The sequence below is a fragment of the Gallinula chloropus genome (genome assembly GCF_964237585.1).
Source record: "Gallinula chloropus genome assembly, chromosome: 1".
Classification (NCBI taxonomy): Eukaryota; Metazoa; Chordata; class Aves; order Gruiformes; family Rallidae; genus Gallinula; species Gallinula chloropus.
The window spans coordinates 129,376,675-129,396,178 of NC_140085.1; the positions used below are offsets into that span (position 1 = coordinate 129,376,675).

General features: G+C 38.4%; 1 protein-coding gene across 4 annotated transcripts in view; it reads right to left on the bottom strand.

Moving 5' to 3' along the window:
* CNKSR2 (connector enhancer of kinase suppressor of Ras 2) overlaps positions 1–19,504 on the bottom strand; it is a gene marked incomplete at both ends in the record, with an annotated part of 222,333 nt that overhangs the window by 135,377 nt on the left and 67,452 nt on the right. For all 4 annotated transcript variants that reach the window (XM_084274856.1, XM_084274855.1, XM_084274854.1 and 1 more), the window contains one exon: positions 5,935–5,976. In XM_084274856.1, coding sequence (XP_084130982.1) covers positions 5,935–5,976 — 42 coding nt within the window. The remainder of the gene's footprint in view (positions 1–5,934; positions 5,977–19,504) is intronic.

Sequence of the window (19,504 nt, forward strand, 5' to 3'; positions counted from 1 at the left end):
ATGAGCCTTATAGCAATGACTTCAGTTCCCTTTCACAGTAACTCATCACTGCACTTCAGCAGTAAGTTCTTGCTAATCGGTGACAAACTTGTAATTGCAGATTGAAGCTTCACCACAGGCTTCATGTGCAAAGCTAAATGATTCAAAGGAACACACAAAAGAATAAATCACTATACAGCATTTAGTTATTTGGTAGAAATTCAAGGGGAAACATTTTCTTTCACTCAGTAGGCAACCAGTTTACAGCCTAGAGCATGAAAAATAATACTTGGTTTCTACCTGTATTTGTGAACTGTAGTGCACTGATTTCTGATAAGATTTTCCACAAGCACTCCTTTCAGCCAGGGGAATAAGGACCTAAAGGTTACTAAACTACATTTGCATCTGTCTGATTCCCTGCAGCTACTTCAATTTGTATTCAAGTTGTGCTGAAAATCATGTCTCTCTTCTGCAGCAGACTGAAGTTTTTTGGGACATGGCTAGCTTCAGATGCCTTGACAAGCCACAGCCTTTCCTCAAACTGTTCATCTGTTACCTGTTCAATTCAAGCAGCTCCAGGGTCACAAAGCATTTCTGGTCAAGCAAACATACTTCTATTTGTTCCTGTCCTTAATTTTACCAAGGCTACAGACCAGGCTTTAATCTGTCTTGCCAAGTATTTGCAATATTGCAGCACCCTGGCTCAAACACATTCTCAGGGCTGAGGGCAAGAAGAGCCAGTCTCCTCCATTAACCTTTCACCTACGTTATTTGGATGAGGGACATGATGCCAATGAGAAACACAGACATTCAGGGCTTAAAATAAGAAAAAGTATCTTGGCAATGTCAAATTTAAACTGTTTGGAGAAAAAGAAAAAGCTCAGTTAGTTACAGCAGACTGAGACAAAGCAATTGCCACATGAGCGTTTAGGGTGAAGTCTACTTAGCTTGAGCTAAATCAGATAATTATTAATCAGTTAATTTTGGTCCACAGCATTTGTTGTACATTCGAGGTAGGGAATACCTCAGGAACTCTGGAAATCTTAGAACTGGCTGGGCCTGGATTTGTGTTTGTACACACGAGAAGTTTAAACAGAGAATTAGATCTTAGGTGCAAAAAGAGGCTTCCATTAGGGTGAGGTTGGCTGGGCCCATCCTGCCAGGTGCCTGCAAGCAGATGGTTACTTTTTCTTTATTTAACATTATCAAAATGGTACCTCTGATATTGCATTTTTAGTCGATTATAGTTCTGTAACAAATATTCAAAACAAAGTGGACAGGAGTGAATTATCGTCCCTGCGGTTTATGCAAAGCTCTTTGCAAAAAGAGAACAATCTGATACGTCACTTGCTCTTTCTTTTTTTTCAATTTAGCAGCTCTTTTTTAATGTAAAAAGTTCATTTGTTTTTCAAAAACTTCTGAATATTAATGTCACTCTGTGGTTCTACTTTCTACAGTTTTACAACTCAAAAAACCTTTCTTTTTTCAGGAAAATCAGTGCAATTTTAAGAAAGTTAAATTTCTTAGGAACATCATTTCTTTTTTATAGAATTAAGCTAAGAAGAAAATTCAGTTAAAACGTATTATTAATCTGACTGGAGCCCAGCTTCTACTTTCTATAATTAGTCCTTGCTTTGCTCTCCCTTTAATACTGCCCTGCTTCACATGGATTAATCTGAACTAGATATTTCCATCATATACAGCCTGAAACAGCTGGATGGAATCAATGAATGAGTCTTCAAAGATTTTAAAGCTCCATTCAGACTCTCACAACGATTAACTTATAACTCTCTGAATAAGCAGAACTGATACACTTTTAAGCCAAGCAGTTTGCCATATGTTCTATCATCTCAAGTTAAACCAACATAAAGATTCTAAATATAATCTAGCATGAGCATACCAATTTCCAATTTTGAAGGAAACACCACACCTATAGCTTGTCCATTTTTATTTAGGCTCACTGTTTCTTAAAACCTGTTGATCTTAAGTCAATATTTTCTGCTTCCATCTACTTCTGTTGATGTTATCTTTTGGTGATATTTACTTTCTGGTTTTGTTAACAAAGTATTTACTGTTATTATCATTTAATTATGTAGCTCTTACATCTCTTACTGAGCAAATGGTAACCTGGAAAAAACATAATGAGAAATTGAGTGGCAGAAATATGAAGCATTCATCTGTATTCATGAATATTTCTGAAGCATCAACATTTTAACGAGCAAAACCAACAGGTAACTCCTGTGTGGTTTTATGCTTCTTATTCCACAGAAACCAAGTGTTGCTGTGAACAAATCCACAGCCAAAAAAAAGATGCATACAGTTGTCTTTAAAATAATTATTTCAACACACCTGCAATTCTAGAGCAGAAAACCACAGAAGAGACATATTTTTCCCCAAAACATTTTGCAACTCCATTTAGAAGAAATAAACAAGTTGAAGTAGGAAATTTCTTCTTAAAACTTCATCAGTTTTCCATAAGACCTTTTGCTTTAGATACATTTTATGTGTTTAGTTGAATAACAAAGATTAGTTTGCTACTTAACCTAATATTGTGAGTGACAATCAAAATGCTTTTATATAGCATTTGAAAACTCAAATTGCTTGGAGTAAACAAAAATATTTCTTTCTTGAATAAAAGCTGAAGCTATACAGTTCTGTCTTCACAGAATACCATTTCTTAAACTTATCAGAGAAACCAAAAAAGCTCACATCAGAGTAAGCTTACTGACATTAAAAAATACTATCTATGGACAAGGTGATTCAACAGGCTCTCCAGATGAACACCCACACCTCTGAAAGAAAGAGGGCACTCATTTGATTTTCAAAAGAAACTTCTGCCACTAGAATATGAGCACATTAACTTTTTTTTTTTGCCCTACCTAATTAAAGTAAACCAATCAGCCATTCAGTTGAGAATCTTGCCTTTGGTGAGGGATGTTGCCATGCTTTAGAGAAAAACATGATGACTCAGTGACAGGTTAACTTTGGAGGTATAAACATAAGCATCAGTAGAGTGGTCTGTAATCTCCTGCCTGTGCCCACACACCCTCTCTTGAAGCCCCAATTTGGCACAAAATAGGTTCGTTCTGGGGGAAACCAGGTAGCATCCCCACAGGAGATGTGTGCTTACAGAGCTCCAGCCCCTGAATCATGGCACACCAGTCCAAAATAACACTTTGAACCAAGTGAACAATGGAGCTGTTCAACCCAGAACTTGAAGTAAACCACAGGACCACCAATAGGTAATACAGACAAAAATCAACTATGATCCAATGATCGGCTCTTAAGGTAGTAAATGTCCTGGTGTCCTAAAGAATAAGAGCACATAACTGTCATTTAATTTATTTTCATTTGTATAGCTGCAGTTAATTTTTCCTTACACAAGAAGGACCCCTTAAAATTTGATTTCAATCCTCAGTAGGAACAATACCTTGCAACAATAATTTCCTTAGGCTAAATCCCATGAATTGCTAATTAATTGTAAATCACTGACTTTCATTTTAGTGAGGAACCTTGTTTCTTTCTGTCATGAAGTGGCATGCGAAATCCAATGGGGTGAGCTCACGGTTTTGAAATAAATTCCCTCTCTGTCTTCCAAGGGAACAGACCTGTATGTTGATATCTGATCATTCAAAGGCAGCTGGATGTGATGCTGGATAGACACCACTTCTGGTACTTCCTGGAGTTTGAATGGTTTGCAGGTGGGTAATGTACTCAGAAAATGGACTTGTAATAGCTCGGTCTTTGCATTTAAGAAGACAGAATCTAACATATGTATCTGTGTAAATGTCCTCTCCTCCCAATCCTTCCTAGCTCTCCCAGCATTTCTCATGCAAGGTTCTTTCTATGCCTTTGCCAAAATTTACTACTATTCTTTTTATATCAGAAAATCTTCTAACAATTACCTTTCAATTTACTAGATGCACAGTCTATAACAGGAGACTTAAATTCTTAATCCCCCTCTGGAACATTTTTAATCTAGTTTGTACTTGTGCATACAAATATCGTTACCTAGTAAGGTATTTAATATCCTCTCTTCTTTGACACTGGCATAAAAATACCACACACTCTCTCAAGATCTTGACATTGGTAGCTTTCCCTCTCTTTTTTTAATCTACTTATTAGATTGCTCCTCCTCAGATTGTCTAATGGGCTAAAGTCACACCACTATTTCTGTCTTCCGAGGTTAAAGGGAAGTGTGACTGCTTTCAATTCCAATTCTAACACCAACTGTTTCAGCTGCACTTGTAAAATACTCCCTCTCAAGTTCAATATATGATTTCAAATCCCATGCTTTAGTTATTTAATCACAGATTTATCTCTTTCCTTGATTGCTTTTGGTCAGCTTTTGCCTCACGAAATCCCATCCATCAACTGAAATGCAACATGGCTGGAAATGATCCAAGTTATGTGTAATACATACACTCATTTTTAATCCTAGGCTTCAGTAAAACATTCAACGCTCTGTTCGTGTTTCCTTGCAAGCTTAAGCACTAATCATAGAAGCTAATTAAGCTCTTCACAATAATACATATATCCACCTGTCACCGCAATGAAGTTACTGTGGGTTAAAGAAATAAGCCTATGTGCATCTAAATGATATAAGATAATATAACTTTTGAAACTCGTCTCAAATTTGGGAACTCACATATCTCAAACAAATGCCTCTCAGTTTTTCCTCAAAATTTTCTGCTAAAGACCGGATTACCTGATGCTTCATCAGCTCTAAATACTACCAGTTCCCTTTACAATCCTTTTTGCTAATTTGTAGAAGATGCATATTGTATACAGCAGATGTCAGAACTCTTGGCTCTTACAGGAGAAAACAAGCATGCATTGAAAACCAGGCTATACCAGGCTATACATGATTTCAAACTTAAAGCACTTCAACTTTTGGCAAGATTATGCAATTAAAAACTTTGTTAGTTAAATACTTGCAGAGATCAGTCTAGCAAAGATGGTGATGTCAGCCTCCCTAAAATTGCTAATTCTTTGTGTCCCACAGGGAAAAATGTCAGTGAAACTTAGGAATACAAGGAGACATTTTATTCCACATCACCATGAAATCAAAGCATCAAAAGCTTATGGAATTCAGCTTGCCAAGCATTTGATATGGAAGCACTGAAAAACCCAAAACTATAGTAAATGTTACGGTGTACCTCACGTTATAAAATAAAGAAATGCAGTATTTTCTTGCTTAAGCGCAAGTGATAGGAAGAGTAAGATATAAAAACCTGTCTAAATGTGGTAAACAGTGAACAAATAAACCAATTAATTAATCACTCTTAGGAAGAGTATATTCATATATAAATTTTGGAAGCCAGCCCTAGGTTAACTTAATAGCCACTAAACTACAGCCACAACAGGAAAACCTATTTAATACCTAGGCCTTAGGTGCAGTTTTCAAAGCATACTCAAGCTTTTGACTCTCCATCCACCAAAGTACCAGCCTTTAAAAACCAATACTGTGGTCTGATGCCCTGATGACTTTCATCTGCTTTATTCATTATCAATAGCACGACAGATTCTGGGAATGGACCATTGTATTTATGCTGAGAATTCAAAAGGAAAAAATTGCATTAATTTTCCTATCACTAGGCTGATTCCACGCTCCCATGAGGAATAACGCTGTATAACTGAAGCTGTATCACCAACTTAATTATATATGGTTTCATAGAAACCTAGCAACCAGTTCTCTTGAAAAAACACCACCGTTTTTCAAAATCATTCTTATGAATGTGGGTCTGAGCCAGATAAAAGCCCTTGCAAAGTTCCTGGCTTCTCCTATGCCAACCTCATCTTCCATAACAGCATTACCTATTCACAAGTAGTTCCACACATTCGCTCAGTCATACCGAGACTTCATCATCACACTGGCACTGTGCAGAAAAAGCTCTCTAATTCTATGTACTCTATACAAATATATTCATTAATAGCAATCCAAACACTACTCACCACATGAAGAATTTTGTTCTCTGTTTCATATACAGTGCAATCCTGAGAAAGTAAAGCAGAAAAGGCAGGTTAAATCATAACAATCATTCTTGCTTTCTATATTTATCCTTAAAAACAATTAAACTGAATTGAGATGTTTTTAGGATTAAATAGAAGATTTCAAAGTCTCAAACAGAATGGAAAGTTTCATGTAACCAAAATGTGAAGCCAACACAGAAAGGAAATACTGATAAATGTTTATCTCCTTTCCCTAGTTCTTTTTGCTGCCTTCCTTGAGATAATCATTTTCCTTCACTTTACATCCCTTTGGCACATACCTGCTAGTGACAGGTATATCAAACAAGTGGCTTCAACCAGCAGTCCCTGACCATGGACACAAATGACCCACTTATAGTGGTAACACTGAAAAACAGGTACCAGCAATAGCCTTAAGTAAGTAGGAGAGAAACCAAAACTGAACAGTTGCTGCTGAGCTGAACTGAACTGGCATGTTTGAACACCCTGCCAAATCTTGGGAGGAGGAAAAGGGAACCACTGAGTGTTTATAACACTCCATGCAATGGCTAGGGGGAAAGACAAACACCAAATACAAAATACACAGAAACCTTGAGTCGGACCAGCTTGCTGCACACAGCCAGCTGGGGGCTGTGAGCACAGAGTCGTCTGTCACCTCACGTAGCACATGAGGCAGATTCTATAGGCAAGGCTCACAGACTAGGTTGTGGGCTGCAAAAGTTTTTCTGACAGGCTGAAATCTCAGTGGATATAGAGAAATGGAATTAGTAAGGCAGTGAGCAGATGAAACAGAACCACTGTGGTGAAGACGCCACTTTCTCCCAGTCCATAGGATGTAGTAGCCTTATGCTCACTAGCATGAGCTCTCTTTAGAACAAATGCCTTATGTGCTACCTACCAAATAACCCACATGAAAACTGTGACTAAGTTCTTATAAGTCTCATTTTAAAATGAGTTTATCCTGTTAGAAACCCAGCTTTGTTATATGCAACTGTGGTTTTTTGGGTTTTTTTCTCTTTTAAAAAAAAGTTTTAATCCATGAAAAGCTTCTAGTGTTACTCAGGCAAGAAAAGCTAATATGTTCTGAAGCTTTATATAAAGCAACGCATGCAGAAGCAACAGGTTGATCAGGGAGTGTTTTCCTAATGACAGCTGTTGGCATTTAGGAAACATTTGCCAGTAAGTACAGCCGGAAAGAAAACCTAGCATGTTTAATTATATGCAGACATCAATGAAGTATTTGCAATCTTAGTGGCAAAACACAGATTTCATTGTTATACGTGGGAGGGCGTGTAACATTTTCGGGATGGATACATCTATGTTCTGCATGATTTCTAATGAATCATTTTGCAAAAAATATCAGGAAGAGACTGAAACATTTCCATTGAAGAAAAAAGAAAAGAAGTGCTTTTAAGCAGTTGTAATTATTTCATTGGTAATAGGAAGAGTTTACTATAAATTTAAACAGTGACCTTAAAGAGGATACTGTTTGAGAAGGCTCACTTCTAAGAGAAGAATAATTCTCGGTTCTTAAATGCTGGGGAAATTTATTTATTACAAGCAAGAAACCAGTAAATAACACAGAAACACTGCTACATCCTTGAAATTAAACTCTTCCAACACGGTCTCGAAAGAAGCTGAAGAAATATGCTATTTCAGGCAAATCAAGAGCATATATAAAAAAAATAAAACATTTCTGAATGTAGAAATATCAGTAAAGCAAAAATGGAAAACTTCTCAGGCATCCAATCTATGCATAAGGGAAGGTGGCTTCACTCTTAAATTAATTCTCTCCTCAATACACAATTCCCTACACCAAGGTCTGAAAAGAGGGAATGCTAAATGAGTTAATCACATATCAGACAGCTGATTTTCAATGCTACATCTCCATGCCTAGGCAAGAGAAAAACTAGCAGTTTTGTGAACCATAAAAGACAGAAAAACTGGAGGAGAGAAAACACAATGTTTAGGTAAAAAAAAAATATATTCCATGACATACTCTTTCCATACATAAATGACATCCAACTAAACACAAATCAAGCATGAACTCAGGGAAATGCAAAAGATCCATTCCAGCATAGCCCAGAGCAGCCCTGAAGTCTAGGATTCAAAGAAACCTAGAAAAGGTCACCAAGCTGATCCCTGCATCCTAGCAAGCTCATTTCAACTTCCTGCAGCCATCCCTAGGGATGTGGGCTCATACTACATCTGAATGATCCCAAAAGCAAAACCTACATGTCACTTTCTTTCATAGTGAACAGTTTATTTCCCCTTAGATTTTTTTTGAGTCTCTCCACTGCTTTGTGCTTTATCTTTAAGCAAGTGCTGAGGATAACTGTGCCCACCCTCTTCAAACATCCCTTAGGTAGAATGATAAGCTGAATGCTTATTACCAGGGGCCTTTACCATTTACAATTATTGCTTTTTCATACCCATTTCATTTCAACTAAAAGAGCTTAAAGCACTTGAGAACTATAAAAAGAGTCACTAACTACGCAATTAGAAATAAATTTGTATTCTTAATAGCATACCACCCACAGCTGAAGAGCATCTCTTCCTTCCATACCTAGATTACAAGCCCATATCTTCCTCCTGAAAGATCTGTTAAATATCTGTTTAACCACACTATCAAAACATTGCAATTAAGGTAAGAAACAGATCATATGCGGGTTCAACATCAACTTTTTTCCTACTTTAGAAAAAGAAGAACACACACAAAAATCTGCAACCAAGCTTTACTCCTACACAAGCTAACGATTTGCTATTCACTTGCTGAAACAGTACTGTGATTGCCCCTGAACTGAAATATGCAGGTACAGCAAGGAGGACATGTTTTACTCTTACCTGTTTATTCTCTGGACTTCACATACATATTCACTGACAGACCATAAATAAAGCTAGGCTATAGGATTTTCATCTAACTGACTAAACAAAATTTCAGCTGGAACAGCATAAGGTTATCTTCTAAATGGCCATTATTTTCTAAAAGATTAATAATGCAGACTGCTAATAAAGCAACAAAAGCACTTCTGTGTTAATTTATACCTCCTGAAAATATAGTAAAATAGTGGCCATTAACAGTTTTAGAGAGGAAAATGGGGACAGTATCTTCTGCAAAGGAAGAGAAACAAAAGGGGAATATGATGGAACAACTTAATTACTAATATCAGGTTTTCATGGTCACTCTTTCCAGCTCTGCCTCGTGCATCAAAAAGGCAAAAGTGACCTTTGTGGAGGCAGCTAAGATCCTAAAGACAAGGGAAGCATGAGGTCCAAAACTGAAAGAAAAAGTGAAGAATGCAGTAAGGGAGGAAAATAAGAAAAGCAAGAACAAATCACCACAACCAGGGAGAGGCTTCTGCACTTTCAAACCCAGTATAATTTTTAAAACCAGCAAGATCTGTTTTACTATGCAACTGAGGGGCATCACTTAGATTTCTTATAGAACTTCTGACCTTTGTAAATTCTGCATTATCCCTACAAAAGAAATAAAAGTTTTATCTGCAAAGATTCTATCGTAATGTCAGAAGTAATTATTGCTAAAGACATTTAAATTAAACCCGCTGAATCAGACTGGTGACAATGCTGCAGAATGTACACCACTCGCCCCACCCTGCCGGAGCCACGGCTAGAAGCAATCACACCTGAGGCCACATATGGAAAACACAAGTATTTGGGGATTTTATTTTTCAAAAGTTTGATGATGCTTAATTTTTCCATTTTATTCTCTTTTCCCCTCACTATTATTGCTTTCTTTTTAAACATCTGCCTTAGAATGTCACAGAAGTGGGGAATGGGGTCAGATAATTACACCAGTACTTTTCTTATTACTTAATCCTCTTCTTTGCATCTGAGTTGATTAAATCTGAACTGAATATGTGAAGTACTGAGATCTAGAAGACCTGCCAGCTCATCCTACCTCTCATATACCCCACAGAGAAAAAAGCTCATGCGGTTCTCCAGTACCATAACTATGGGACAATGTTCAGCAGAAAACACTTCTATTTTTGCATATATATGATCTGGTTTACAAGTCCAAGTTGGCAACCTGTCAAATTACCTATTGCAGTTACCTGCCAAACGCTCCTTCTCCCAGGGTTCTTGCAGGCTATAATCATACTATCAGCAGTATTATTATTGCTACTACTACTACTACTGCTGCTGCTGCTGTTATTTGTGGTTTTGCCACATATTCTAGGCAGCTGCTGCCCTGCACTCTTCTCAGCAGTCTTAAATTCCTATGAAATCCATGACTTAACTTCAGAATAAAGTTATGCTAGCTCGGAAAAGGAAATGTATGCATACAAATAATTAAGGGATACAAAACGGGAGAACTGAAGACATATGTTTATTAGTTCTTTCAGCAGCAAATCAGAAGCATTTCAGCACTTCTAGTAACCCTTAGATCAGAGTGCTCAAGAGAGGCATGAAGTACTTTCGCTGTATTTTCTTTTTCAGCAGAATGCCTTAGTTGCTCATGTATATTTAGTCATCCTATTTTATTTGTTTTCCTCCAAGGCAAGGAAATTTCTAAGGCAGAATGGATACAGAAGCAGGCTACATGACTGTCAGGAACCAAAACCATGTCTGTTGATACTCAGGTAACATGTTAGCCCCAAAATGTTCCCTGTGAATCCATCCAATAGCAGCACTGCACAGGCTATGTGGTGCTACAGAGGTGTAACCAACTGGAGCACCTTGGGGAGAACAAGGCCTTGCCATGAAAGTGTTTGTTCTCCAGGCAGTTTTCAAGCTGCTTCTGGTGGAGGTTCTTCATGGTTTCTTTCATTTGTTTTCCTCTGCAGCCCAAATGAATTTACATGAAGGCAATTTATGTGTGTGTGTTCGTGTATATGCCTCTGATTTTACCAGTATTTTGCTGATAAAATGTAGGCAAGGTTAGGAAGACAATTTTAAAAGCAATAGTGAAATTGCCTGGGAAATGCACCTTTCAAGAGCAATCCCACACATCCTCCACACCTAGTTTTAAGATGGCAACAGCTAGATTTTATGTTCTGCTTAGAAACAGATGTCTGATAGAATTGCTGTCACTGTTATTTTGAAGAAATGCAAAATGCTCTCAACTATGTAACTCCAGTTCTCTATTTGTAATGAAAATAATAAATGACATGATTGCTAAAAGAGGGTTCAGACTCTCAGGCATTGCCAAACCTTTGGCATGAAATCTCTCTTGGGTAAGGTAACCACTGGTTGGAATTAAGCCAATCCATCCTTTAAATCCTTTTGCTTCTCAAGTTGATTAAAACTGTAACTGAACCCTTTAATACCAGCATAAGTCAAATGGATGGTCTGTTGGTCTTGCTAATTAGCAACAATAAAAAATAATTAGCTTGAGAATGCTCAGATCATAACTCCCAGTCCTTTCAGCCTCAGCATCGCACCATCAAAACCAAGTTGTTTGGGCTCCACGGAGCCCACTCTGAGCCTGCTCAAGTGTCACTATCTCCAGGGGATTTATGCCATTGGCTCTTGAAAGGCTCATTTGGTTTGAATTCTGCCCAATTCAGCTCTGGCAAGAGAGCCACACAACTGAAGTTTGCTGGAGTTGTCACTGAAAGTTCTCACAAAAGTCCTCAAAAACAATGATGACAAATTCTAAAGCTTTGCCAACACATGAAGAAGCCAAATGTTTTATAGCTTTCATAGCACCTTCACTTAGTCATAGAATCATTAAGGTTGGAAAAGGCCTCCAGGATCATCTAGTCCAACCATCCCCCTACCACCTATATTACTAACTAAACCATTTCCTCAAGTACCTCATCTAACCTTTCCTTGAACAACCTAAGTGATGGTGACTCCACCACCTCCCTGGGCAACCCCTTTCCAATGCCTGACCACTCTTTATGAGAAGAAACGTCTCCTAATTTCTAACCTGACCCTCCCCTGGCGCAACTTGCAGCCATTCCCTATCATCCTAGCGCTACTTATCCTTGAGAAGAGGCTGCCCCCAGCTCACCATAACCTCCTTTCAGGTGGCTGTAGAGAGCAGTAAGGTCTCTCCCGAGTCGCCTCTTCTACAGGCTAAACAGTCCCAGTTCCCTCAACTGCTCCTCATAAGACTTGTGTTCCAGACCCTTCACCAGCTTTGCTTTCCCTCCTCTGGACACGCTCCAGTGCCTCGGTGTTTCTTGTAGAAATGGGCCCAAGACTGAACACAGTATTCGAGGTGCAGCCTCACCATAGCTGAGTACAGGGGGATGATCACCCCCCTGGTCCTGCTGGCTAAGCTAATATTACCCTTCATCACTTTTCTCGAACCAAACAGGTACAAGGGTAAGTTAGATTGAGTTAATTTAGTCTTTCACTACTTACAAAATGCATGGAAAATATATCTAATACAGCTGACAGCAGTATTAAAGGATGACAATTTTGAAACAATAAACTTGATGGGTATAATAGAGGCTATGGCAAAATGCTGTCTTCTGTAGAGCAAGCTGATTAGAAAACTGAAAGATATTAGGGAACTTCAGACTGGGATTTACAGGTATGTCTGTGTAGTCACTGGAATAATAAAAAATATAAAATGGCAGCTAAGCAGCTCTGCTCAATCCACTGCCCTCCAATCCCCCTGAACAAAAATAGGGAGACAAAAAACTCTTCAATACCCCCAAAACTGCAGAAGCTGGTGAGCAGGTAGCATTCCCCTTCAGCAACGGGCAAAGAATTACAAGTGTAGCACAGGTAGAGTGCTTCCTCAGGTACTTTACCACATCTTAGATTTTTGGATACAAAAAGTGTGGGCCCTGGGGACACTGACAATTACAATTGTTTGGAACAGATGCAATAGCAAGCTCCTCTTCAGCTCTACAACAATGCAGTGCTTGCATAGGTAAATCCTTGACTGCTGCCATACAAAATGAATTTTTAAAACAACACAGTCATTGTTAAACACCTATAGTGCGTTTCTAAGTGGACATCCCAAAATAAGTCCTTGCCCTGAATTCCGTCCCACTGAGCGGCTCCAAAAGATTCTCCCTCCTGTCACGGCTGTTCTTTCTCCTTCTGACTGCCACAGTCCCAGGGAGCTCTGTCCTCAAGTCTCCCCTTTTCTGCAACCTCTTCCCTAGCGCTCAGCAGCCTCCTAAAACCATGCTGCTTTAATTATCATCTCTGTGCGGATGAGTCACAGATCTCTCGTCCCTTCTGTTCACATTCGCAGCTCAGAATCTCCTTCTGGATATTTGCCACCAGCCCTTACGCAGTATGCTGAAAAGCTGAAATCACGTTTCTTCCCAAACCCTCCCCGCTCCCCACTTCTCCCCCTATCTCCGTCAACAACTCCACCACCTTATGTCCCACAAGCTCACAACCTGGGTGCCATTTTCAACTCCTCTGCGCCTCCCACACAAATCCTGTCGATTTTCTTCCCACTGCCATTCAGAAATATTTGCTTTCTTTCTCACTTAGGCTACAATTATTCAATCCCTGCAGTTTCTTGACACCGGGTCTGTGGCATCCTCACTCTATTATTATTCCCTGCCCTTCCACGCGGGAGCCAGAGCTCATCTCTATCTGCAGCAACCCACTCTGTCCTCCCCCATCGGAAACTTGCGTAAGAACCCACGGAGATGAGAGAAAAGAGAATGGTGAGCACACACTATCTGAGATATGAAGCGAAGGGGGGGGGGGGGGGGAATCTCTATTGTGAAAAATATAATGCAAGCTATTAAATAAACTCTACAGAAAAGGACATTTCCTATGCAACCTACACAAGTGCTCCCAAAAGTCTAGAGCCTTTCCCTGAATATTTAATGAACCTGCAGTTCCCTAAGTTCATAAGCCTTGTGTACAAACTATTAGCAATTACCCAGCTTACTGAGTACAAAGAATTGCCTTAATTTTATTTAAACAATCTGCGTGGAGTGGCACCTATCACCATAGTAACGGAATACTTCATGTAAAAATTTAACACAAACTTATATAAATCACCCACAGATCAAGCAACTGCTGGGAAAAATTGCTTGCTGGATTAAGGGAGATGCAATGTGTTCACTAAGCTCTTTCCTTCTATCTTTCCGAACTCATTTGCTATTTCCAATTATTTCTACCCTTCTTTCTGTAAAAGACATCATCTTGCTTTCCTTTGGGATCTGGTCACATATTAGTTCTTAATTTGCATACAGAGAGTAACGCTTCCTGCTATGCTGTTTCTAAAATGAGTTGGCATACCATTAGGTCAGAAACCATAGCAAGTATTTTAGCACCAACTAAAATCACACTGATACTTGCCCATATATCCTGCTAGAATCCAAGCGCTTACATGGTCTAAATTGAATTTCAGCTCTTTGGGTGATTTCTGAACGCAGTGATGTTCTCGGTGGGTAAAAATAACATCCACTGAAACTATCAACAGATGAGAGGATGGAAATGAGGCCAAAATATTTCCATCCAAAGGAGACAAGAAGTCAAACCATCCTTCTCTTCCACACCTCTAATTCAGAAAAATAAGTGCCATGCATTCAAAATGAAATCTTTTTTTACTGACATGCAAAACAGAGTTGGCAGCGTGATATGTTGTGTGGCTCTTCAGTTTTCAATGTCACTTCTGAGACCACTTGGAGATAAGTAAATTCTCAAATTTTCACTCCTGCTTTTCCTCCAGTACTGTCATGAAAAAAAAAATCTGGTTTATACACAATTGCAACAAAACAATTCATGTTTCATATAGCGCCTAGGTGGTTATTCTGCCAACAGATGAATTAAAATTAATTGAACTTGAGAAAAATTAATGATATTAAGGTTGATGGCATTTCAGGCCCAGCTACTACTTGGTTTCATAATGGATCGTCTGAAATTCTTGATGTATTTTTAATGGATTTAAGCAAACACACACACGTTCCTCACATATACAAGGAAATAAAGATTGAGGCTAGACTTCTTCATGCTCAAGGCTTCTGCTAGCTACCTAGCAACACATAGCTTCTGTAATTCACTATACCCAAGTGAAATCTAGCTTAGCTGCACCTGGTTACAGAGAGTGCACCATCTCTGGAAACAGAAATCAGTTTCCTGAGTCAAAGAAATGCAGAGACTCGATGTTCACTTCTACTAATACAACTTGATCTTAATCCATCATTACTAAGGATTAAATTTAGGATTTATAAAGGATTCCATGGGAAGCATAGCATATCCTGTGCCTGCCTCAGTGCAACTGGAAAATGACGCCAGTCGACATGCACTGACACAGTGCCCACAACAATCAGTCCAAGAAAAAAAGGTTTTGTTAAAAGGAAACATGACACAATAAACACATTTTTCCCCTCCGTCTACACTTTATCTCAGTTTCCACCACCTTTCTGCTCCTTTCTGCAAGTGCTTCCATGAGTGAAGGAATTAGCTCAACACTCCCTGACTCTTCCACTGTCACCTGGACCCACTCGGGCTCCATCTCTTGGAAAAATTTAACAGCTGCACTGGTTTACAAGCATATGTCCCATCAAAAAAGACTACTCCTTTTTCCACAAATTATTCTGTTTTGTGTTTCATTTTTCCCCATGTTCAGAGACTGTCAATCATTAATCTGGAAGAAAAACAACCAAACATAAAACCAAGCAATCCAACATCAACCCATTTTTGCTTTCTGATCACAAGTTTCTTATGTACTCAGCATCTTTTGAGTTTGTTGAGGTTTTATTTCTGTTTTCTTCTTCCATCCATGAGGAAAAGTAACTACCTTCTCTAAGAATGGAAAAGAAAACACAGCTAACCAATTCACAGGACTTTACAGGATGGGTTTTTATTAAGAGCATGCAGTGGCTTCATAAGCTTCTTTAAAAATGTCACATCATACATCACAGACTACACAAGTTTAGCTCTTTACAGAATATATCACAATGACAACTAATTAGGCATCAAATTATTTCTAGTAGTGGTTCATATCCATAGACTATTAGCGATGCTTTAACCTTAGAGCTATTCCATGCCTAATCCCATTTCAAAAAGAACTTCAAAACTTAAATCAAAAGAAAACAATATATCTAGAAGTAAGCCATTTCAAAGGGGGAAAAAAGTATAATAAAACAGCAGAAATAAACTATCAGAATCAGAAAAAAAAGCATCTTTGTTAAGCACCCTAGGCACTTTTTAAATTACATTAAATTAAATCTGAAATTTTCCATAAAATACCACTATAGAGAAATAAGCTACTCTACTATGAAAAAAGCATTGCTAAAGAGCATAAATTGAAACTACTCTGACATAGCTTCTTGTAAACAACGGTTTCATATTTCCAACAGTCCTTTAAATTCTGTTTTACCTTATACATTATACATTGACTTCTAAATGTGAAGAAAACAACAGGATAATACGTCTCCTGAAACACCACTACTCCTGAGCATGCTTTGAACCTTGTTCACAGAAAACCTTGAGTAAGCACAGGACTTGAAGGACACAAGGTGAGTTTACAATTCTGCCCCTGGTACTTGCAATGAGTTCCAATACTCATATATATATATATATATGTATGTATATATCCCCATGACCATTTGGGTTCCACGTACTATAGGCAGATATTGCCGGGGTGTTGTTTGCTGGGAGGTGGATTTTTTTCTTCTGTTTCTGAATATTCACCACATCTATTCAGCTACCCAACTGTACACCTACACCCCTGCTTACAGCCCCACCCCCCCTTCAGAAGTGTGTCGTTTGGTATAAACCATGTACTACGTGTATACATATATATATATATAAAATTCCAAGAATGCAGTCTCCTCACCATGAAAGTATTTGTATCGAAAATAAGCAGACAGAGGGAAAAGCCCACAGTAGGGTACCCAAGATTTTCTTCCAAGCATTTGATAAGAAAGTTAGGGTGGAAGGAATAATGTTGAAAATTTAAATTAAACACTTGAAAATTTAATACATAACTGTTTTCATCAAACACACGTTGCTTTGAAAATTCCAACAATCTGGAAGCCCAAAGCAGCTTTAATGAGGATCCAATAAAACATTCACACCCCTAAACTATTAAAGCCAGTTTATTAGCTAAAGATACCAGAGGTAATTAGCTACTCACTATGACCTAAAATTCAAATTTTAAAGTTATATTTAGTGAGTCCTTAAAGTCCTTAATAACTAGGACTTAACAACAAAAGTGAGGAATTGTGACAAAAAGTTATATGAGTGATACTTTTTAACAACAGTACTAAGGATATGAATTATTCTTCTCTATTCATGCATTTGATATTTTCCTAACAAAATGAATAGAACCATTTTGCATTATTATTTGTGTTCTGAGTCAGGACAGGGGACTAAGAAAGTGAATTCCTTTTTTATCCTTTAAACCAGAAAGAAGCCTGCACTTAAAATTTCTCAGTGAGATTTGATATTTGAAACATTTGTCACTAAGTTACAGTGACTGTATTATGCAACGCGCGATGTCGTACGTAATTAGTGCATTGCTCAAGAAATAATTTGTGATCTTTTTCAGTATCTTTTGTCTGAAAAATAGCGATGACTAGAAGCCCAGCTGGGGCATGGACTGTACAGACACTTAGTTTTTCAAATCTGAAACACCTTTATAATGGGAATAAGCTCCAAACCACTCAGCTGAGGCAGTCAGTGCACAGGGCACTTCTGTGTGTGCTCTGTATTAGGGCTTTTAGCTGAAAACCCCAGGTGCCTTCATGTCCAGACAGAGCTTTTGCAGATGATTGTCTTGGTCCTTCCAAGCTACCTTCCGCCCTGGACACCTCTTCCCAAACAGCATCACTCAGGTTCAAACCCCTTGTCATCAAAAATCAGGGTTTACCTCCAAATGTTGCCGTGAGATCGACGATGTCAGAAGTATGTTCTGTGGCAACAGTGCAGGCCAGATGCATGTCAGCCAACTGACTCTTCACCGTTTCCACCCCTGTTACATAGAACTGTTTCCACCCCATCCTCCCTCTTCAAAAAGGTGTTTAGGCAGAGAAGTAATTGCAGCGAAGCTTTTATAAAGGAGTATTTACAAGCCTACAGCTATGCTGCTGCTGGAGCATCTTGCTAAGTAAATCCCACAAGACATTAAAGCTGTGAGATAAACATCAGTGGTTTTAAAGCTAAATAAACACAGCAAATCATTGTGAAAGCTGATTAAGGAAAGTAAAAAACATGTGATGAGTGCTACTAATGATCACTCCTAAACAGCAGTAATAAGAACTACAGTGTTCAGCCCAAAGTTTTGTTTAAAAGCCTGATAGCTTACAAAATCAATACAAAATTAGACTTTTCAGATATTTCCAGGGTTTTAATTCTAAAGAAGAAAGCTTCTTTAGTGAAACCTTTAATGGGTTCCTAAGGAATAAGAGCATTGAGAATGATAATAAAAGCTAACTACAATTTGCTTAAGAAAACAATAAATCTTCTATTCCTTACAGTTATCACTGTAGCTACCTTTCTAAAACAAAACAAGCACACTTAAAAGGACCAGTTCCTGGCACCCTCTGAAGCTGAATACCCCAACTAAGAAAGTCAACAGCATTACTTTCATGAACGCAATGAAGAGAAGGAGTTGCTGGTGTTCTTTCTTATACATGTTTGTGACTCTAACAATTCAGCCAACACAAATCTAAATTCATGAATGAACCAAAAGGGAAAAAAAGCACAACCCAAATCAATCTCTCACACATACCCCTCAAGCTGGATACCCCTATCCCTATTTTGTATCAGGCCTTTTTTACTTATTGCAGTGTAAACAGTACAGAGAATGCTCAGCCTCTGATTCCTATGTCAGAGAGTGCAAGGAAATAGTCACAAAAATCATGATAGTCTCATGGATTTGTTTGTTATTTAAATCCTTTCCCCCCCCCCCCAGTATTCTGCTGCAAGGGAAGAGTTGATCATCAAAATGAAGCAAGCCCTGAATTAAATAAGCCATCAGCAAGGGGGATGGTATTAAGAGTGAAAACCTGCAGGAAGTGGTTATGAAACAATATCCCAAAATCTTAAAGGGGAGGAAAAAAATCCCTAAGCCAAAATAAAACAGCTGCATAGAAGCAGATGATCAATATGAATGCAAAGCAGGTTACAACAGCGACTTGCAGCACTCTGAGGGACCTGCTTTCCCTGGCAAATACCCACTGCCTGCTGGGCTGTTAGCAGGGTCCTGGGATACCTGCAACATGGAAAATTAAATGGTGCACACAAAGTATGGGCTGGTTTAGTCCAGACTGTCTCCGAGTAGGTATTGTAACTCCAACTTTTCTAATTATTTAAAGGTTAAAGCACAGACAACAACAGATTTTCTTACGACTTCATGCTTGTAGGAGAGAGCCTTAATCTGTCACTTTTTCTTTCATTACACATTTAGCACTGATAACGTGGGGTAGGGAGGTGGGGAAACCCAACAACACTTAATTCTATGATGAAACACTGACATTACAGTTAGCCTCAAAACAAGCAAAATGATTTAAGTAAGCCAACTTAATTTTAGGGTTTTTTCCCTCCACCTTGACTAATTTTTGATTGATAAATCTGAATGTTGGATGTAATTTAAACAAGACCAAACTCTGTCTTCAGTCCTGACGGCATTCAATTACTGAGGTGAATACTGAAA